The 22,428-nt window shown below is 49.9% G+C and overlaps 1 protein-coding gene across 3 annotated transcripts in view; it reads left to right on the top strand.

Moving 5' to 3' along the window:
- Nucleotides 1-22,428, top strand: part of PRKX (protein kinase X-linked) — a 71,648-nt gene that overhangs the window by 29,880 nt on the left and 19,340 nt on the right. For all 3 annotated transcript variants that reach the window (XM_030306419.2, XM_030306418.2, XM_030306420.1), the window contains exons 3-4: nucleotides 11,589-11,852; nucleotides 19,025-19,144. In XM_030306419.2, the coding sequence (XP_030162279.1) occupies nucleotides 11,589-11,852; nucleotides 19,025-19,144 (384 nt within the window). The remainder of the gene's footprint in view (nucleotides 1-11,588; nucleotides 11,853-19,024; nucleotides 19,145-22,428) is intronic.

The following is a 22,428-nucleotide window of genomic DNA, read 5'->3' as shown; positions in this document are numbered from 1 at the left end:
TTCGGCGCAATACGGGCTGATCCTGGGTTATCCAAATAGCCTTCTTTTGCTTTTTATGGAGTGTGATTTCTCAACAGCCCAGGAACAGGTCACACAGTCAAATGTCGTCTTTTTATTTTTATTTATTTATCTTTAAACATTTTACTTTTTTTTTTTTTTTTAATTTTTTTTTTTTTCAACGTTTATTTATTTTTGGGACAGAGAGAGACAGAGCATGAACGGGGGAGGGGCAGAGAGAGAGGGAGACACAGAATCGAAAGCAGGCTCCAGGCTCTGAGCCATCAGCCCAGAGCCCGACGCGGGGCTCGAACTCACGGACCGCGAGATCGCGACCTGGCTGAAGTCGGACGCTTAACCGACTGCGCCACCCAGGCGCCCCAAAACATTTTACTTTTTAAGTAATTTCTACACCCATTATGGGGCTTGAACTCACGACCCCGAGATCAAGAGTCGAATGCTCTATGCACTGAGCCAGCCGGGCGCCCCCAAGTGTGGTCTTCATATGTCAAGTTCAATGTCGGGTGTGGCTGAGAAGAAGGGAGTTTTTCCTCATCTTTAAATCTACGTGGAATTTAAGGAACATTTAGATATTCGTCTTGGAGGGCTGAAACTCACAGGTTTGGGGAAAGGGTGGCAGGGCCTCATTTAAAAATCTCTCTACTGGTTTCAGTCAGTTTTGGGGTTTTCCCCACAGTCCTGAGATGCACAAGACGACGCCCGTTGTCATGTGGGCTCTCCTGGAATGCTCAGGATCTAGAGAAACGATCATTAGCGGTGGATCCCCTTGACACGTAACAGCAATCCAGATTTGAAGGTGACCCTTATCAAGAATTCTAGAGAATAAGTGTGTGCGTTTCGGCTGCCATGGCGTTATCACAGATGGGGTGGCGTCATCAAGGGACGTTTATTCCCTCCCGGACCCGGAGGCTGGGAGTCTGACGTCCAGGTAGGGTTGAGGCTGGGAGACCGAGATCCGGGTTGGGCTTAGGCTGGTTCCTCCCGAGTCCTCTCTCCTTGGTGTGTAGATGCCATGTTATCCCTGTGTCCTCACGTGGCCGTCCCTCTGAGCGTGTCTGTGTCGTCATGTTCTAAGGACCCTAGTCCTGTGGGATCAGGACCCATCCTTCTGACCTCAGTTTACTTTAATCCCCTCTTTAAAGACCCATCTCCAAATACAGTCCCATTCTGAAGTCCTGGGGTGAAGGCTTCAACATGTGAATTTTATGGGGACATCATTCAGCTGTAACACCTACTTAGTGAGTTGCTAAGAGTAGGTCTTTAAGAGCATAGCACAGAGGGCACGCTGTGCCTGGATGGGAGCCACAGGGTGTCCGAGGGCCACGTGATGAAGGACATATCTTCCTGGGACAGACCATTAGTGGAGAACGCATTGAAGCCCTCCAGCTGGGCACTTTCTCTTGTGAATGAGCATCGCGTCGCCCAACATCTGCTTCCCATACTGTCCGGAAACACGGAGGGGGTTTTGCTTGCATGTCTGGAGGCCGCGTGGAACACCGCTGGCTCCAGATATCAGGCTGCACAGCGACTGTTTGGAGTCTGACGTTCCAGCCGAGTGGTTTGGCAGCTTTGCCCATGGCATTGTCCAAGTTCAGTATGTGAACTGCTCCTTCGGTATGTTTGAGAAGAGGCCAGGGCGTTCATTAAATGCACATTAGAGAACATGTTCTATTTGGGGATAAAGCCCTTCTGAAGGCCAGCTCAGCCCGTGGAGATAATTCTACAAGAGCTGAGTAGCTCACTGTCCGGGGTGCAAAGTCAAGATTTCCCTGAGACCAAGGCTGGGGGTGTGCCCAAACACCAGCGTCCCGTGTCTGCTTCTCATCCTTTTGGGCATATAGAAGTCGCTGGTGTCCTAGAGTTGTCTGACCCCAGAACAGGGGTCCTCCGTCTCGGCACTGTTGACATTGGGGGACCAGATCATGCTGTGCGGTGGGGCTGCTGGTGTGTGTGCTGTCGCATCCCTGTCATCCTTCCTCTCACTGCCCCTGTAGTACCCTGTCCCCAGTGGTGACAACCAAAAATGTCCCGAGACATTGACAGAAAACCTCCTATGGGGTGAAATAGTCCTGCATTGCAGACCACCGCCATAGAGCTATAGACAGATACTAGATAGCGATGCATAGATTTGATGGATGGATGGATGGATGGGGAAAGGAAGGAAGGAACGGAGGAAAGAAGGAAGACAGGATGGATATATAGGATAAAAGATAAATGATGTGTACGTAGATAGGTATTTGATATAGAAAGATTGACGATATAGATAAATATATGGACAGATAAACAGATGATAGATAGATAGGTGATAGATACATAGGTGTGTAGGTAGGTAGATGATAGATGGATAGATAGATGATAGATAGGAATTTGATAGGTGATTGATAGGTAGATCAGTCGATAGAATGATAGATAGATTACACAGAGATACATCATAGGGACATAGGTGGGGAGGGAGGGAGGTAGATAGAGAATGTCCCATGCTAAGGAAAACTTCTCAGCTTCCGCACTGCTGACATTTGGGGCCGGTTGACTCTCCCATGTGGGGTGTCCTGCATGCTCTAGGGTCACGAGCGGCGTCCCTGGTCTCTCCACCCTCCACATGCCAGTAGAACTCATTGTGACACCCAAAAACGTCTCCACGTTGCTGAGCGTCCCCTGTGGAGAACCTCTGCCCTTGGGAGATTGACTGCTACGAACCCGGTCACCGCAAGGCGATGGGTTAACCGGAAGGCCACTTGGTCAGGGTCCAGGAAGACAGAAATCTGGGGAGGGTTGACTTCCCTGCACAAAGAGTGGGTGCCAGCAGATTAAGGAGGGCTCTCCTTGCCTGTGGTGACCGGCTTGGTGAGACAGGACTCGGGGACATCGTCGTGACACCAACCGGCTGAAGCTGCCATGTCTGCTCTGGGAGACACCTCGTGAGGGACGCCCAGTGAGGCCAAGCTGGCCTGAGGCTGCCCCCCGGTCATGCACCTGCAGGGGACGTGAGTTGTCCACTCCTGCACTGAATCCCCGAGGCCCCCCGGGTGTCCCTCCTCCCCCCTGGTTCAGGATGTACCTCATCCTGCGGTTGAAGTCGATCAGCTGGAGGTTGGTCAACTCGCTTCCCATATGGAGTCTCTAAGTTCTCTTTCGGAAGTGCTGTGCAACGGACCCAAAATTAAGACATGGTGGCACGTCGTAGCCAGAAGCTCTTCCCTGACACCTGTTGACCAGCTGAAGCAGGTCGGGGACCACAGGACACTTGTCTCCTGCCAGCTGCCTGCCCCTTTCTCTGGCCGATGCTGGTGCTAGCTTCTAGGTTCTCAAGTCTACTGCGTCCCAGGACAGGGTCCTCCCTTCCTTCTGGCTCAGATGCTTGCTCTGCAAAGAAGCTTCCAGCCGGACCGGGCCTGGGATGACCGCACTGGATGCCTCCCGTGTCCCTATTGTGTGCCACCTCCAGTGATCTCCACAATCTGCTTAAGTACTTGTATGTCAGATACAATTCCAGTGAAGGCATTAATTCCGAGAAATCAAGTCAAACCAAGGAGTAGCTGGCTTTTTAAGAACATTGACTTGATGGAAGTCAGTGAACATATAAGAAATTCAGGACAGGGGTACCTGTGGGCTCAGTCAGTTGACCGTCTGGCTCCTGCTTTCGGCTCAGGTCATGAACTCACAGCTTCGTGAGTTGGAGTCCCACATCAGGGTCTGTATTGGCAGCATGGACATTGGGATTCTCTCTCTCTCTCTCTCTCTCTCTCTCTCTCTCTCTCTCTCTGTCTCCCCCCCTCCCCCACTTGCACTGCCTCTGTTTCTCTCAAAATAAATAAATTAAAAAAAAAAAAGGGAGGCCCCTGGATGGTTCAGTTGGTTAAGCATCCAACTTTGGGTCAGGTCATCATCTCCTGGTTCGTGGGTTCGAGTCTCACCTCGGGCTCTGTGCTGACAGCTCGGAGCCTGGAGCCCGCTTGGGATCCTGTGTCTCCCTCCCTCTCTCCGTCCCTACCCCGCTCACGCTCTGTCTCTCAAAAATGCATCAACATTTAAAAAAGTTGTTTTTAAGAATTCAGGGGGAAATTGCATGTTACCTTTGGGTGCCGAGCGGTCTCTCTTTATACACATGTGATCGCGCAGAGAATTCAGCATTATTAAGTAGTTGGCGGAAAGGTACCTACCTCCCGCCAGCCTGCATCTTGCTGGGATGTGATGCTGCTAAGGTCTGGCCCTCCTAAAGCTATGTAGGGAGCAGATGTCCATGCCAACCGAAGTAAGTAATGTAGCTCCCATAGGGGGCAGCGTGTAGGGGCTCTGGAGGGAGACTTGGTCACGCTCCTCCCCAGGAACCCCGAGAGACACCGCAGGCAGACGCGGGGAAGGGAGCCTTCCCTGGACCCTCACTGTCCATCTCTCCTGCCCGCCTGTCTCCTGCTAGCTCACCAACCCTCAGACATAGCAGCTCACTCTCTTTGTGCCTAGAAAGGTGTGTGGCCCATGGCAGGTGTTCAGACTCAGGGATGTTGAGTACGAGGATGGAGTTGGTGGTGGGGGTGGCATCCTGGGTACGTGAGACATCACGATCCCGACGACCAGAACAGAGAGGCAGATTTGAAGGGATCGACTCTCTCAACTGTCCGACTGCAAGCTGGCGACTCAGGCAGGGTTTTTATATGGTAGTCAAGTCCACAGGCAAAAATTCCCTCTCCCTTGGAAACCTCATGTTTTTTTGGGGGGGGGTGGGGGCGGTGGGGGCTCGTAAGGCCATCGACTGATTAGACGAGGCCCACCCATACAAGAGAGACTCATGTGCTTCTTCTAAAGTCAATTGACACTAGATGTTAATCACGTCAAAAAAAAAAAAAAAAAAAAAAAGAATCTTCATAGCAATATCGAGGCTCGTGCTTGATCAAATGTCAGTTTTGTCCTGGTCCGTTCCGCCCCTCGGCTGGTCCTCCCGCGTTCCCTCCCCGGCCAGCGTCTTTCAGGCTGCGTTCTATCCACGCCCGAGCCACAAGGGCTCATTCTCTCGCCGCCTTCTCTCGGACGCCTCGTGCTGACGAACGTGGTTCGGATCAGCTTACGCCTCCTCGTGGGGCATCGTGGGGAACCGTGGGACAACGGTGAGCGGTCAGCGAGCAGGGATATTTGGGACCGGTGCCTTCTGCCCAGCTACAGGTGTGCCGTGCTGTCTGCCATTGCACGGAGTCAGGCTTGCAGACGGTCACGGGGGGCTGATTCCGCCCATTAGGGGCATTATTCCGGAAGCCTCCTTCTGATGCTTGCGTCCTGTCTGCCGGAATGGGAAAGAGTGCATGGCACGGCTCGAGGGCTCCGTCCGTCTTTCCCTCTTCTTTTTAAATGTTCACTTATTTGAGAGAGAGAGAGAGAGAGAGCGCAGAGTAGGGGCTGAGCGAAAGGGAGAGAGAGAATCCCAAGCAGGCTTCGTGCTGTAGAGCACAGAGCCCGACGCGGGGCTTGAACTCAGGAACCGTGAGATCACGACCTGCCCCGAAATCAACAATGGATGCTTCACCGACTGAGCCCCCCAGGCACCCTGTCTCTATCTCTTCTTCTTAGTGGTCCCGGGGCTTGGGCTTTGTCCCCATGACGTTGCTGCTTCTGGATTGCTCCGCCTGGGCACTGCTCACATCCGGGGGCGGATGGCCGTCTGACCTGGGGCTTCCTGTGCCCTGTGGGTGCTGACCGACATCCCCGGTCTGCACCCACTGATGGCAGTGTCCCCTCCTTTCCCAGTCGTGAGCATCACAGTAGCCCTGGGCGTTTGCAGGGAATGCTGTGGGCCCCCTGTGCACTTGCCGGGGACTGGCTTCCAGGCAGCCCCGGGAGGCGGTCACCTCGTCTCCGGCTGGCAGAGTGGTGTATTTGGGGTGGGCACACGCCGAGCAGGGTGGGCGGGTGATGCTGTAGATGCCACTTTGCCGACGAACAGGACGCAGCTGTCTCTGCACGGAGGAGGCGCTCAGCCCCCTCAAGGTGCCGTCAGACTGAGCCACCGAGGGCGGGTAGGGGACCCTTGGGGAACAGAGCCGGAGGACACCCTAGGCTGGGGGATGAGGCAAGGTAAGGGTGCCTCGGGGCAGGGCTGGTTGCCATGGAGCCTGGGTGGAAAGTGGAAGGAACTTTCCAGAGCCTCAGGTTGCACAGAGACATGAGTCCAAAGGGCTAGGGTGATGCCCAGGGATGGTGTCTGCTTTTCTTGTTTTCATGGTAGAAGCCCAGCTTTATACCTCGGCATCGGGAGACAGGACGACAGCCGTTGTTAAATGAAGGAGGCTGACTTTCGAATCGGCTACGACGGCCACACGCTTTGCAAGGGAAAGACGGTGGGGTGGTCGGTGTCAGAGGTCGAAGGTGTTGCTGGGGGTTGTGGTCAGGGTCAAGCTGCGTTTGCTTTTCGTAGATTCCCACGTTCTCTGGAATGCATTTCAAAACGATCATTTCTTCATTGCGCTAAAATGCACCTGAACCGAAAATTGGCCATTTTACCTATTTTTCAGTGCACAGCTCAGTGGCAGAACTTTCCATCTCCCCAAACTGAGACTCTGCCCTCTTAAACACTGGCTCCCTTCCTTATCCCCAGCCCCCGGTCCTACCATCTACTCCCATCTCTATGGATGTGATGCCTTCAGGGACCCCGTATACATGGAATCACGCAGAATTTGTCCTTCTGTGTCTGGCTTATGTCACTGAGCATCAATTCCTCAATGTCCATCCTTGTGGCAGATGCAGAACATCCTTTTTCAAGACTAAGTCATATTCTACTGTGTGCATGAACCATGTGGTGTTTATGCATCTGTCCACCCATCCATCCATCCACCCATTTTCTATCCATCCATCCATCCATCCATCCATCCATCCATCCATCCATCCATCCATCTGCCAACCCAACCACCTATCCTTCTATCCATCCACTTACCAACTCACCCATCCATCAACCCACTCATCATCCATCCATCCATCCATCCATCCGTCCATCCATCTGTCCGTCTCTCCATCCATCCATCCATCCATCCATCTGCCAACCCAACCACCTATCCTTCTATCCATCCACTTACCAACTCACCCATCCATCAACCCACTCATCATCCATCCATCCATCCATCCATCTGTCCGTCCATCCATCCATCCACCCATCCATCCATCCATCCATCCATCATCCATCCATCCATCCATCCATCCATCCATGCATCCATCCATCCATTGACACTTGTGTTGTTTCCACGTTCTGGCTCTCATACTTCATGTTAATGCCAAGTATCTGTTCGTGTACCTGCTTTAACTGCTTGGCTGCATTTTCCGTGTCGAGTTATATCTCCTTCCTGTTTGTGGAGGAGCTGAAGCATTTTCTCTTGTTGGTTTTCTTTTCTTTTTCTGCTCCCCTTGTGTAGGGCTTTCCTTTGTCTCTTCTTCCCACCCTCCTTCAGTGCCAGGTAATCACACGGACAGTCTGATACAGATCTTTGTGTCCTTAAAGCGCACACACACACACACACACACAACTCAGGCTCTGTGCTGTCAGGGCAGAGCCCCACACGGGGTTTGAATTCAGGAGCCATGAGATCATGACCTGAGCCGAGGTCAAGAATTGGACCCTCAACCGACTGAGCCACGCAGATGCCCCTACATACTGAATTTTCGACCCAGGAATGCCTCCTTTTCTCATCCCACTCGTGATAAACCCACTTAGTTCTTTTTGCCCTTGCATTTTCATTGTTTTTTAGCCTCTACTCGAGGCGCGGAGCCCCGCAATGAACTGGTATTAATTAACAAGCGGATTGGCCGACATGATTCATCCTGTTTCTCCTTCTCTAGGCTCAGATTTTAAGTCATTTGTGGCCACCTGGACCCCTCGTCTCTGCCCGCAAGCCCCAAGGGATGACTAAATACTTGACATTGTGTCTTTGAATATTGTGGCTCTTATCAGTAACCCCCCACGCGTTGCCCATTCTCTCCATACGAGGAAAGCCTTAGTAATGGAGGTTTGAAGGAAAGATGAGCCAGGGGCACCAGGGCCCTCAGGATTTTTTTTTTTTTTTTTTTTTGTAGCCTTGTTTTTCGACTACTTGGGGAGTACTCCACAGCACACTTGATATATAGTGACTTTCGTAGGATTGTTATTGATGCTTTGTTGGATCTTATTGAGAGATTTGTGGGACAGATGTGTCTCCATATATCCATACACACCACTGTCCTGTGCCCCACCCAGTCGTTACTGTGTGACATTTGTCACTGTGATGTTGGGATTTTTGGCAAGAAATAGATGTTTGCTCTTTGTCCCTGGCACCGAGGCCCTAAAACCCTTGGAATTTCCTAAGTGAGCAGTGACAAAGGTGGCTTTTGTTATGTGAATGAGGTGACTTTTGGAGAACCTCCCCGCCCCCCCCCCCCAGGGCAGAGGGCTGGTTGCCGGGGAAACTAATCCTGTAATTGGAGGCTTGGGCTGCTCAGACCCACCCCACATCTCCGGGGAGGGGAGAGGGGCTGGAGCTTGAGTTAATCCCCAAAGGCCAATGATTTCATCAACCTCGCCTGCTTGATGAAGCCTCTATGAAATCCCAGAAAGACGGGGTTTGGGAGTTTCCGAGTTGGTTGGTGAACTTGGGGAGATTTGGAGGAGACTGCTCACCTGGAGAGAGCACGGACGGTTCCCCACACCTGACCCCCCGCTTCTCTTCCATTTCGGCCATTCCTGGCTTCTATCTCTTTATCTTAAGCCCGTGATTTACCTAGTTACGTGTTTCCCCTGAGCTCTGTGAACCACTCTAGCACATTAATGGAACCCAAGGAGGGGTCTTGGGAACCTCTCGTCTCTAGCGGGTCAGTCACAAGCACAGGTGACAAGCCGGACTTGGAATTGGCGTCTGAAGTGTGTGTGCTGGGCCACTGTTTTAGGATTGCGCCCTTCTCCTGTGGGATCTCTGTGGTCTCCAGGTCGACCGTGTCAGAATTGAGTTGAATTGTAGGATGCTGGGTTGGTGTCCCAGAATCGCTTCATGGTGTGGGGGAAAGAACAGCGATGCGTGTTCAAATTGGGAGCAGAAGGGTAGACACTAAGTCCTATCTTTGCCCAGATATATCTATATCTCAACCTACTCGTGCCCCAAATTGCAGTTCAGCTGGAATGCAAGTGACAGACTGCTATCGTTGACCCACTCCTTCTGCCTGGATCTCCTGGTCTCCACCCATGCAGTCCTTGGGTCTATGCACCTTCCACTTGGCTGATTAATCCCAAAAGCTCCCTTTCATTCCTTACCACTGGCTGTCTCTTGGCCCTGTTCTAATCTCCCCCATTGTGAATTCTCTCCTGTGCCTTTGAAGGGTGAAATCAGGTTGCATGAAAACATGGCGATGCATTGTTCTCTAGAGCTGAGAAACGATCTGCGTGGATTTTGATCCTGGCTGTGAATCGTAGGAGCGACAATAGGATGTATCCACAGAATGGGTGCATCCTAATTGATGAAGAGACTGTGTGCGCATGTGCGTGCACATGCATGCACGTACTTACGCATTTGAGAGGTGGGAAGGTAGGGTTCTGCGTATTTTTTCAGCTTTTCAACCAAATTCACAGCTGTAGAACACGCTAGTGCCGTGACCTGCGTAGTTTTGGCCACTTGGGGTCTTTTCAAGGGCTGAGCGCCATGCCCAAACTCCGGAACACCATGCTTTTTCCGACGGGTTCTAGCCAAATTTACCACCCGTCCTGTTCCAGAGAAATCCAGAACGTCAGGGGCTTACATACAGGTTTCATTCTACACGTGTACCACCCAGGTGCTATCTGGAGCCCAGACCATATTTGCCCACCAGAACGGTGGATTCATTGTTGGGTCCCCACGACAGCAGAGTGTGCCTGCCATATGCATTTGTGACACCGAGCCTTGGTAGTGAAGCTTCCCCGGAAAGAATGTTCTTGCTGTACTAATCAAGAAGTCAGTCGGTGGCCCAGTCGGTTAAGGGTCCGTTGTCGGCCGGGGTCATGGTCTCGAGCCCCGCGTCGGGCTCTGTGCTGACAGCTCGGAGCCTGGATCCTGTTTCAGATTCTGGGTCTCTCCATCTCTCTGCCCCTCCCCTGCTCATGCTCTGTGTCTCTCTGTCTCTCAATAATAAATAAACCTTAAAAAAAATGAAAAAAAAAAAAGAAGTCAAGGGCATGTGGCCGCAAGGAAATACTCCTCTGGACTTTCAACGCTAGAAAGAACGTGGCCGTCTGGTCAATCTGGGTCACTGCAAAAAGATTTCTCCAGAAAGTCTGAAGAGCAGCAGAACAGGACCCCCGCCCCCGCCAACACCGTTCGCGCTCCCCGTATGCCTTCACGCCTCAATCCCGCACATCATGGGCCTCCCAGCGGCAGGAAGCGAGAAGGGGAAGCAGGAGACCCGGGCTCGGCTCTCAATAAGTGAAACGGACTTCCTGCACGTCCTCACGTCCGCACTCCCTGTACCAGCTTGGAGAGAACACGGCATCCGTGCAGAGGCCGCGAGCGAACAGGTGCCGTCCCGAAAGGCATCCTCACCCCGAAGGCGCTGTGCGTTTGCACACGCATTTCATGGACGCCTTTTGTGTATACGACTGTGGCTTGGTAGCACGTGTACCCGTCAATGGTCAGCAAAACGAACATGCATTTTAATTTTGATTTCATTTCTTATTTTTCTAACGTTCGTTTATTGTTGAGAGAGACAGACAATGAGCAGGGGAGGGGCAGAGAGAGGGGGAGACACAATCCGAAGCAGGCTCCGGGCTCTGAGCTGTCAGCACAGAGCCCGATGTGGGGCTCGAACTCACGAGCCGCGAGATCGTGACCTGAGCTGAAATCGGACGCTTAAACGACTGAGCCCCCCGGGCACCCTGGTGAGCTCATTTTACCTTAATCCCCTCTTTAAGGACCTTATCCCCTAATACGATCACATTTTGAGGTCCTGGGCGTAGGGCTTCTGCATATAATTTTGGGTGACAGAATTCAGCCTGTGGGACACTTTGTTATCACAACATGCTCTTGGGGCTCAGTTGGTGAAGTGGCTGACTTCAGCTTAGGTCATGATCTCACATTTTGTCAGTCCGAGCCCCTCATTGGACTCTCCGCTTAGCACAGAACCCGCTTCGGATTCTGTGTATCCCTCTGCCTCTGTCCCTCCCCCGTGCGCGCGCTCTCTGTCTCAAAAGTAAAATAAACAGCAAAAAACAAAAAACATGGTAACAGATTACATCTATATACGCATATTCAAGCATCTGTTCCCCTATATGAATATCTCAATATCTAAGTATATGGCACCTTCCCTTTTTTAAATTTTATTTATTTATTTAGAGAGAGAGAGTGGGGAAGGGGCAGAGAGCAAGAGAGAGAGAGAAAGAATCTGAAACAGGCTGTTTACTGCCAGTGCAGAGCCTGATGCAGGGATCAAACCCATGAACCACGAGATCGTGAGTTGAGCCGAAATCAAGAGCTAGATCCTTAACCGACTGAGCCCGCCCCGCGCTCCTGTCCATATGGCATCTTACTGTCCGTTCACGCCCGCGCCCTGACGTCTGTGTGTCCCTGGCGCAGCTCTGACTCCCATGTGCCGTCCCGCAGGTTCTGGACGTGCCACGATGAGCGCTTCCTGTACATGCTCATGGAGTTCGTGCCTGGCGGTGAGCTTTTCAGCTACCTGCGGAAGCGAGGCCGCTTCTCCAGCAGCACCGGGCTGTTCTACTCCGCGGAGATCGTCTGCGCCATTGAGTACCTGCACTCAAAGGAGATCGTCTACAGGGACTTGAAGCCGGAAAACATACTGCTGGACAGGGATGGCCACATCAAGCTCACCGACTTTGGGTTCGCCAAGAAACTGGTAGACAAGTAAGTGACCGTTTTCACGCATTTCAGCCCGCTCGCCCGGTGCCGCGTCCGGAGGCCAGCGTTGTGTGCTCCGTGGCCGCGAGTGTGTAAGTGACGTCCTGCTCTCTTTGTCTTCTGTGCCGGACTTCCCTTCCTTGCATAGTGGCCTCAACTCCATCCGTGGGGTTGCAAATGGCGGGACCTGCTTTTTCGGGGCTGAATAATACTCCCCCGTCCACCAGGGTTCCCCTTTCTCCGCATCCTCGACAACACCTGTCCTGTCTTGCCTTTTTGATTCCAGCCCTTGACAGGTGTGCGGGGGTGTATGTCGAATTAGTGATTCTTTTTATCACAATTATACAGGTGCATGTGTACTGTGCACAGAGCTCTCTCCCCTCCCCCGCCCTGGCCATTTCTTTTTTTTTAAAAAATTTTCTTGAATGCTTATGATTTTTGAGCGACCGTGAGAGTAAGAGCACAGATGCTGGATCGGGGGTGAGTTGAGTTCCAGGAGCAAACAATAATTCTATAAGGTGAAATCTTACACAGTTGGGCATACGATGCCTTTTTTTGTGTGTGCTTCGCCCCATGATCCGCAGTGCTCCATTTAGCTGAGGACATGTTCGGACCTAGTGTGTACGATTATAGAATATACAACGTATAAACGTCCAGCCTTTAGCGTAAGTGAGGCTAATGCACTTGTAACGCCCGTGTGTGTTGATTTCCACGGGTCTTTAAGTGCCGCCAATCACAGAGACCATATTCTCTCTCCGTGAGGAGTAATTCAGCCTTTATAGACACAATTCAAGGCAGACAGTACCGTAAATCCCATGCATTTAAGCCCGGCGCATTCGTGGCATATTTCATCAAAGATATCTCATCAGATATTTCATCAAAAATATTTCATCCAAATAACCTGAAAACAAAAGAAACAAAAAAACCTACAAAACCGATGTGCGATGTGATGGGAGTGTCTACACAGCGTGAAAGAAAATTTTCCACACCCGTCTCTATATCCTTCCGCCTCACTTGCCTCTTTGGACTCAGAATCTAAAATTCTATCCAAAACCAAACCTTTAGACCCCGACAAGCCCCACATACTGAGTCACCCAGGTGCCCCAAGAAGCCTTGTTTTAAAAAGCAAAATTTTAATAAGATAGCATACTTAACCCACTGCATCTCAAATATGATTATTCCAACACATAACCCGTGCAAACAGTTGGGCGCGGTTACGTGAATTTTTGGTGCATCTCAGGGTACTACGTTTTCATCAGAAACACTTGCTCTGTGCTTTAACCCATAAAATTTACAGTTGGGAAGATAGATGCACATGGCCAGGCTTTCCAAAAATACTGGAAACTTTCTCAGCAACTGTAGTGAGTATTGGGTTTTAAATTTAAGTGTAGGGGCACCTGGGTGGCTCAGTCGGTTGGGTGTCTGACTTCGGCTAAGGTCATGATCTCGCAGTTTGTGAGTTCGAGCCCCGCGTCGGGCTCTGTGCTGACAGCTCAGAGCCTGGAGCCTGCTTGGGATTCTGCCTCCCTCTCTGTCTACTCCCTCCCCCGCTCGCACTCTGTCTCTCTCAAAAATGAATAAACATTAAACAAGTTTTAAGTTTAAATTCATTAAAAGTGGATTAAAATTTCAATTCCATAGTCATTCCAGGTCATGATCTCAGGGTTGTGAGTTTGAGCCCCATGTTGGGTGTAGAGATTACTTACAAATAAAATCTTAAAAAAAAAAAGAAAAGAAAGAAAAGAAAAATCTCCCCATATTTTTCCATTTCTTGATGACGTGGGGATGGCTAAGGTGATAATTCTATTCCTCATGTTATGGAAACGTCTGCATTTATGAGAACATTGATTTTGGTCGGGAGCACTTTTGCACGTTGTGATGCGGTCAACTTCCATGTGATTATCCCCTGTGGAATTTCCGGTATTCCCTTTGTAAGAATAAGGCCCATAAAAGCAAACTGGTCTCCCATAGCCCTGTGAACGGAGACCCTATTAACACATCGTAGCTGGTTTAGAATATTGGGGCCGTCCCCCGTTGGCATCACGTCGTAGAAAGTCCTTACACCCCCTTCTCCGCTTTTCGTTTTGTTTAAGTCCTTTTATTTGGAAGTCTGGTTCCAACCATCCCGCCTTAAAATGTTTCACGCATTCGCTTGCTTCTAAGTTTGGCGAGCGGTGTTCCTCTGCAGTTAACCCATCGTGTCCATTTAAGACTAAATGGATGATGGTGGTGTTGTAGATAACGTCACGCGGTTAATTTACTTAAGACGTTGAGTTCGGGGAAAGAAGGCCTCATTACCATCTCGATCTATTGCTTTGACAAACAACTTCATTTTTTTTTTTTAATTTTAATTTTTTTTAACGTTTATTTATTTTTGAGACAGAGAGAGACAGAGCATGAACGGGGGATGGTCAGAGAGAGAGGGAGAGACAGAATCGGAAACAGGCTCCAGGCTCCGAGCCATCAGCCCAGAGCCCGACGCGGGGCTCGAACTCACGGACCGCGAGATCGTGACCTGGCTGAAGTCGGACGCTTAGCCGACTGCGCCACCCAGGCGCCCCTCTTATTTATTTCTGAGAGAGAGAGAGACAGTATGAGTGTAAAAGGGACGGAGAGAGAGGGAGACATAGAATCCGAAGCAGGCTCCAGTCTCCGAGCTGTCAGCCCAGAGCCTGATGCGGGGCTAGAACCCACGAGCCGCGAGATCACGGCCTGAGCCGAAGTCGGACGCCCAACCGGCTGAGCCACCCAGGCGCTCCTGCAAGAATGGTTTTGAACACATAATGTGGAAAAGTGTGTTTCTCTTGTCTTTTTAATAACATCGCGTGCAGTGTGGTTGAGCACGTAATTCGGTAGTCCATCTGCTTTCGTAGTGACTTAATTTTTTAAGCTTTCCCTCGGTTCTCAATAGCAGGTGTATTTTTTCCCTCCTGTGTCTTAATTTTACAGAACTCTTATTTTCTTAGGGTGAGTTCTTTTTACACTGGTGTTTCTCATTGTTGCGTGAAACTATTTATCACACACTTTCTATTATGCACGTAGCCTTCCTAGCAGATGAAGGGGCACGCTAGAATTATTTTCCAGTTTCTGAAGTGATCAAAAGATAATACTGACACATTTACTTCAGTTATTCTGTTGTAGTTTAAAAAAAATTTTTTTATGTTTATTTTTGAGAGACATTGAGAGAGAGAGTGAGTGAGGGAGGGGCAGAGAGAGAGGGAGACACAGAATCTGAAACAGGCTCCAGGCTCTGAGGTGTCAGCACAGAGCCTGACGCGGGGCTCGAACTCACGGACCGCGGGATCATGACCTGAGCTGAAGTCGGACGCCTAACCGACTGAGCTACCCAGGCGCCTCTGTAGTTTTTAAAATTCACATGTTTCATTGAGTGCCGTCCTTTGGATTTTCGTGCCTGACATCTTGCTAGTAATAAGTAACATTGTTCCCAGTCTTTTACAATAGTTCCTTAACGTTCTCAAACACCCACCAGAGGGGAGAGAATTGTTGACCTTGAATCCTGTATGCCTCTCACCCAGATTCAGTGGGCATCAAACCTTTGCCACCTGATTTGAGGGTTTTTTTTTTGGGGGGGGGGGGGCTTTATTTATTTATTTTTTTTATTATGAAATTTATTGTCAAATTGGTTTCCATACAGCACCCAGTGCTCAACCTGATTTGAGTTTTTACCTCTCCCACATTTTTGTTTCTTACATTATTTACTTTTTATTTTTTCAAACTTTTTTTTAAGTTTATTTATTTTGAGACAGACAGAGCAAGTGGGGGAGGAGTAGAGAGTAGGAGAGAGAGAATCCCAAGCAGGCTCTGCTCTGTCAGCACAGAGCTTGACGTGGGGCTTGATCTCATGAACTGTGAGATCCTGATCTGAGCCAAAACCAAGAGTCAGATGCTCAACTGACTGAGCCACCCAGGCGCCACTGTTTGTTACATTATTTTAAAGTAATTACTCACCATGCTATCTCTAATGAAGAGTGATTTAAAAAAATAACATCAATACTTTATCACATTTTTTTTGATGTTTGTTTATTTTTGAGAGAGAGAGATAGAGAGCAGGTGAGGGGCAGAGGGAGAGGGAGACACAGAATCCGAAGCAGGCTTCAGGCTCCGAGCTGTCAGCACAGAGCCCGATGCAGGGCTTGAACCCATGAGCTGTGAGATCATGACCTGAGCCGAAGTCCCACGCTCAACCGACTGAACCTCCCAGGCACCCCAATGCCCTGAGGATATTTGCCATCCATTGCTTTGCTCATCGGTGAAGTGAAAATTATTCCTACTCCTTAGGATTGTTGCTAAGAATGGATGGATCTGCTAATTGGAAAGTACATACTTAGGACAGTTCCAGGCACATAGTAAGCACTGAGCATACATATGTTGCTTCTGACTTTATCATCCCTGCCATCAGTATCACCACCATTATCACTATGACCATCCATTGTCATCACCTTCATCACCATCACCACCATTATCATCATCACCTTGACCATCATGATCACCATGATCACCAAGATCACCACCATCACCATCACCACCATGACCATCATCACTATGACCACCATCATCATCACCTTGACCATCATGATTACCAAGATCACTGTTGTCCCCATCACCACCCTGACCATCATCACTATGACTGTCATCATCACCTTGACCACCATGCCACCATGATCGCCGAGATCACCACCATCACCATCACCATCCTGACCATCACCACCATGATCATCATCACCTTGACCATCATCATCACCATGACCATCATCACCGTGACCGTCATCATCACCTTGACCATCATCATCACCATGACCGTCATCATCACCTTGACCATCATCAATATGACCACCATGATCGCCGAGATCACCACCATGACCATCATCACTATGACCGTCATCATCACCTTGACCATCATCATCACCATGACCATCATCATCACCTTGACCATCACTATGACCACTATGATCGCCGAGATCACCACCACGACCATCACTGCCATGACCATCACCACCATGACCATCTCACTGTGACCATCATCATCACTATGCCCGTCATCATCACCTTGACCATCATCATCACCATGACCATCATCACTATGACTGTCATCATCACCTTGACCATCATGACCACCATGATTGCCGAGATCACCACCACGACCATCACTGCCATGACCATCACCACCATGACCATCATCACTATGACAGTCATCATCACCATCACCATCATCATCAATATCATCACCATCATCATCACTGTCCTCACCATCACAACCATCTCCATCACCACCATTACTGTGGACTGAATTATGTCCCTCCAAAATTCATATATCGAAACTTTAACCCCCCGAAGTGACTGCATTTGGATACACTGCTTTTAGGAGGTACTTGAGGTTAAACGAGGTCAGGAGAGTGAGATCCTAGTATGATAGGATTGATGGCTGCCTCCTCACCGTGTCCTCACATGGTAGAAAGAGATGTCTCTGTCTGTCCCCCTCCTTATAAGGACACCAGTTACCGAGTTAGTCTATCTTCATCCAATATGACCTCGTCTTAACTTGATTCCATCAGCAAGATCCTATTTCCAAATAAGATCACATCCACGGGCTCTGGGGTTTAGGACTTTTGGGGGAAGACCGTTCACCTCCGTACAGGTGCCATGAGGAGCGATTCGAGGTGCGCTTTGCAGAGTCGTGTTTTTCTTCCGTTAACGCGCCCAAGGCAGTGGAAGTGATAGCCGTGCGCAAACTGAGAACCTCGGGTGTCCCCTTGCCTTCTCTCCGAGAGCCGAGTGAGCTGAGAGACATGAGACCAGGTGCATAGACAATTCACAGCCTGCGCCGGCGGTCTCTGCATAACATCCAGGGCTGTCTGTCTGTCTTTACCTACTTACTGAGGTCCGAAGCTCTCTGTTGCAATTTATGCCTCTCTGTGCAGCCAAGAAGCACTAGACGTTTTAGCCGGAGGCTCTTCCTCTAGAGAGGTGTCCGCCTACCCCAGGCCACTTAGAAATTCCCTCTGTGCCCCTTACGCTAGGACAGAGCCAGAAAGATACTCCCCTTTCCAAGTGGAAGTGGAGACGCTGTACCTAATGTATATATAATGCGGCCACCTGTGCATTTAGGAGCTCAGAGCCCGATTGCCAGCTGGCCTCAGGCAGCCTTGGGAGCCCGTAAGTTGGCAAGGTGGGCAGAGGTGTTCTGGAGATGGGCTCAGGGTCTCACGTGTCAGAGTCTTAGTGGGCGAGGGGTCGTCAGCCATCCAGCGAGACCACGTGGGAGTCAGTATGACCGTCTTCTGGACCTCCAAACTTGGGTTTTCAGAGGTTTTCAGTTCCCTGCCATCAGTTGGCTTATGTTCCCTTAGACGACACACCGTGTCCCGTAGAACGTGCGGGTCCAGCCCGCAGGTGCTTCAGAAGGAAGGTTCTGCGTGTGAGTGGCCGGCGTGGGGAGTGCGTGCCTTTCCCACGGCTGCCGTAACAAAGCACCGCGACCGGGGGGCCTCGGATGACGACATTCTGCGGTTCCCTCACTTCCAGCCCACGGTCCTCTGCGCAGGGCTAGAAGCTAAATTTTTGGCAAGTCTCACCTCCTCTGTGGAGAAAATCCTTCCCAAAGCCCCCCCTTGCTCCATTTCAACCCCAAATATCCCAGGGTCCCTTAACCTCAGGATTTCTAGAAGCCACTGGGGAGAGTAAAATGACCTTGAGCCCACAGACACCTTGAAAACACGTCAGATCTTTTCGGGAGCAGGTGGAAAGTTCACAGCATTTCCTCCCTGAGGACAGAAGTACTTTGTTGCTGGGGGCTCTTGATGGGACCCCCAAGACAGGAGGTTATGAACAAATTCTTGCATTTGTTTTCTGTATCATTGCCTAGGAAAACCGGTACTGTGGCTTTTTTGCGTTTCGAGTAATAATGGTGAAGCGACAGCCAACGGCGGGTGGTGGTCATACCGAGCGTGTAGTTTTGCTTGTATTGGGATAGATGAGTGTTGGTAAGGGAACGAATCCTGGTCCACAATGCCAGTATCTCTGTCCAGCGCGGTGTGTCTGCGGGATGGGGAGGGACATGGCTGTGATGGCCGAAGCCATTGTCACGCGTGGTCCTCCTGAGACGCACGCGTTCGCCAAGCACAGCTAACTCTTCTGTGCGTGCTGTTCTCTGTACCCAGGACGTGGACGCTTTGTGGCACGCCCGAGTACCTGGCCCCCGAAGTCATCCAGAGCAAAGGCCACGGGAGAGCTGTGGACTGGTGGGCGCTTGGCATCCTGATATTTGAGATGCACTCGGGGTGAGTAGGGCTCCCGTGGAGAACAAGGAAGTCCACTTGCTGACGGGGTACCTCCCTTTCCTGCTTCTAGAACCGTGCTTTCCGCTGGCAAATACCTGTGCCAGTTTCCCAGTCGGTGCCAGCATGACCACGGGGACCCACAGGTAAGTGCGCTTTCGTAAGAGCAAAAGCGCCCACCACAAGCACCGGCCGTTGGGACCTCTACCCTGTGTCTAAGTGTTCCCGCCTCCCGTGAATATAATATTAAATCTTCCGCTTGGACCCTTTTGGAGCAGTGGACAGAGCTAAGCAATTAGAGCACGTTTCGGATGGAAGTAAATAAATCCGCATGGAGTTCAGGACGTTATGAAGGGGCAGCGAGCCAGTAAGCAGAGAGCGTGCCCATGGTCGCTTCGCGTGAGGTTTGCGAAGTCACCCTGTCCCATCGTCCGGATGCCAGAGGTGTGTCACATGTTACCAAGGCATCGTCATGGTGAAAAACTCCAGTCTGGCTTAGGCGTGGCGCGGGTGTGATCCTCTTTTACCAGAAGCCTAAAACAAGCATCGCACGCTTAGCAAGTGTGGACGTGGGGATTCCTCCTGGTCCCATGGAGGAAAGCTCTTCTCTGATGGTGCGGACGACGGGCATCCGGTGTGTCAGGTGCCAGGAGACTGGCCGGGGGCTCCTGGATGCGCGGGCCTCGCTCCCTGTCCTTTGTCCTCTGTCTTTAGCTTGCTTGTTTCCTGCTGGGGAGGTCAGCAGACGCTCGGCCAAACCTGGACCCCATTCCACACCTGATATCCCTGTAGGGCAAGACCAGAGCTTTTTGCCTGGAAACCTTCCCCTTCGGCTTGAAAAAAAATGATGGAAATGGGTGTATTTCTGCACGGAGGGTGTGGCCAGCGTGGAATCTGTGAAAGCCTGAATTTCTTTGTGTGTCTATTGATTATCTCAGTATTTATCAACTGTTTACCCATATATTTATCATGTTTTAGCTATCATGTGTCTGTCGTCTATGATCACCTCTCTATCTACTAGTCTATCCATTCTGTGTATCTATCCTATCTGTTTGTGTATCCAATCCACTTGTCTCTATATACCTACCTGACTGTCTGTCTGTCTATCCATCCATCCATCTATCCAGCTCTCCATCTATATTTATCTATCTCTGTATCTATCTATCATCTATCAGTGTGTCTATCTGCCTACCTATCTGTCTTTCTGCCTATCTATCTACCTACCTACCTACCTACCTACCTACCTACCTACCTGTCTATGTATCTATCCAATCTTTCTGTCCATCTGTCTGTTTACCTGTCTATCATCTGTGTATGTATCTATCTATCCATCTATCTCTCCCATCTCTCCATCCATCCATCCACCCATCCATCCATCCATCACCCATCACCTGTCTGTCATTTATCTGGTCTTCTGTATTTTCCATTAACTCTTCGCTCAGACGTCTCTAGCAAATCGCGCAGAAACAAATTTCTTAATAGACACCCAGCCCGTGAAGTGCCAGGCAGACCAGAAGGTTAATATGAATCACACACAGGGTTCATCCGTCAAGAAGATAAAACGGTTGTGAATATTTATACGTCCAAATTCATCAGATTCCCCTCAGATGGCCTGCAGCATATATTCCTTCCTTCATATTATTGACCGCTAGAGGTCACCATTGCTTAACAATAAATGAACCTTGGCGTCCAGGGCTTTAATAGATGAGGTTACGAGCAAGGTTTTCTTTGTATTACTAGGTACGTGCTATTAGGATACATTCTACTTACAGAATTTAATAATGGGAAATATTGTTAGTAAGTACAGTTTTGGAACATATTGTTAGACTATAAGGAAATTATTGGAATTAAGTAGAATAAAATAAAATTAGATTATAATAGGACATATTCGAATGAATATATTAGGATAATTATGTAAATATTGGGATGATTAAAATACTATTAGGATATATATAATCCATTCAAATATTAGAAAACACTGTATTAGAATATTAGAAAATAGAACGTTTCTGTTTTTAATGGAATATCATCGATTTCTAATATATTTCTAATATAATATCAGGAGTAGAATAGAAAATAGTGCAGGTATGTATGCGTTTACATTGACATATTTCTGTTTTACACATCTCCAGTTGGAGTGAGTCTGGGTTTTCTGGAGGGATTTCTTTTACTTTTCTTTTCTTTTTAATATTTATTTATTTATTTATTTATTTTGCTTATTTAGTTTTGAGAGACAGAGAGAGACAGAGCATGAGCAGGGGAGGGGCAGAGAGAGAGGGAGACACAGAATCGGAAACGGGCTCCAGGCTCTGAGCTGTCAGCACAGAGCCCGAAGGGGGGGCTTGAACTCACGCGAGATCACGCAAGATCTCGCGAGATCGTGACCTGAGCCGAAGCGGGACGCTGAACCCACTGAGCCCCGCAGGCGCCCCTGGAGGGATTTCTTGACAGTGATGACTGTCTGTGCCACAAGCCTGGCTGCTCCCTCCTGGGCATTCCTTGGTCCCTGCAGTTGTACGAGACTCCGCCCTCACCTGGACCCGTTCTGAATTTCCTCCTTGCCCCCTCCAGCTGCTCCCTGTGTTGGCCAGGGGACATTTCCCTGGCAGGAGCTGGAGTTGTCCCTCCCCCCCCCACACCAACCAGGGCACCACTGCTGGAGTTGTATGGGGAAAACAAAAACAAAAACGTATGCACATTCAGCTCTGCCGTCAGAAAAAAAAAGGCCATCGCAACACTCCTCAAAGACGCTTAAGGAACCCTAGGGTTCCCTGGGACCCCATATTGAGAATCGTGGCCAGCCGGCTTCACCGAGTGCCCCTCAGACTCTTTCTTACCCTACACTCGGCCCCTCACCCCCTCGCACAGCCCAGCTCGTTGTCTTTGCCCCTTTTGCTACAGGACGCACGTTTTACGTTTTCTACGCAAGTCCCAGGTCTTTGAGGAAAAGCAGCGAAAAGAATGGTGAACGGGTCGCACCTGCCCTTTCTGTTTTCTCTGCAGAAAAGTTCTTTCTTCTTTTTTTTTTTTTTTAATTTTTTTTTTTCAACGTTTATTTATTTTTGGGACAGAGAGAGACAGAGCATGAACGGGGGAGGGGCAGAGAGAGAGGGAGACACAGAATCGGAAACAGGCTCCAGGCTCCGAGCCATCAGCCCAGAGCCCGACGCGGGGCTCGAACTCACGGACCGCGAGATCGTGACCTGGCCGAAGTCGGACGCTTAACCGACTGCGCCACCCAGGCGCCCCAGAAAAGTTCTTTCTTCTTGACAGACTCTTGCCTCGAA

The sequence above is a fragment of the Lynx canadensis genome, chromosome X, assembly GCF_007474595.2.
Source record: "Lynx canadensis isolate LIC74 chromosome X, mLynCan4.pri.v2, whole genome shotgun sequence".
In the NCBI taxonomy this organism is placed as follows: Eukaryota; Metazoa; Chordata; class Mammalia; order Carnivora; family Felidae; genus Lynx; species Lynx canadensis.
Note: the sequence above shows the minus strand (reverse complement) of the source record. Positions and strands in the feature narration are given on the sequence as shown.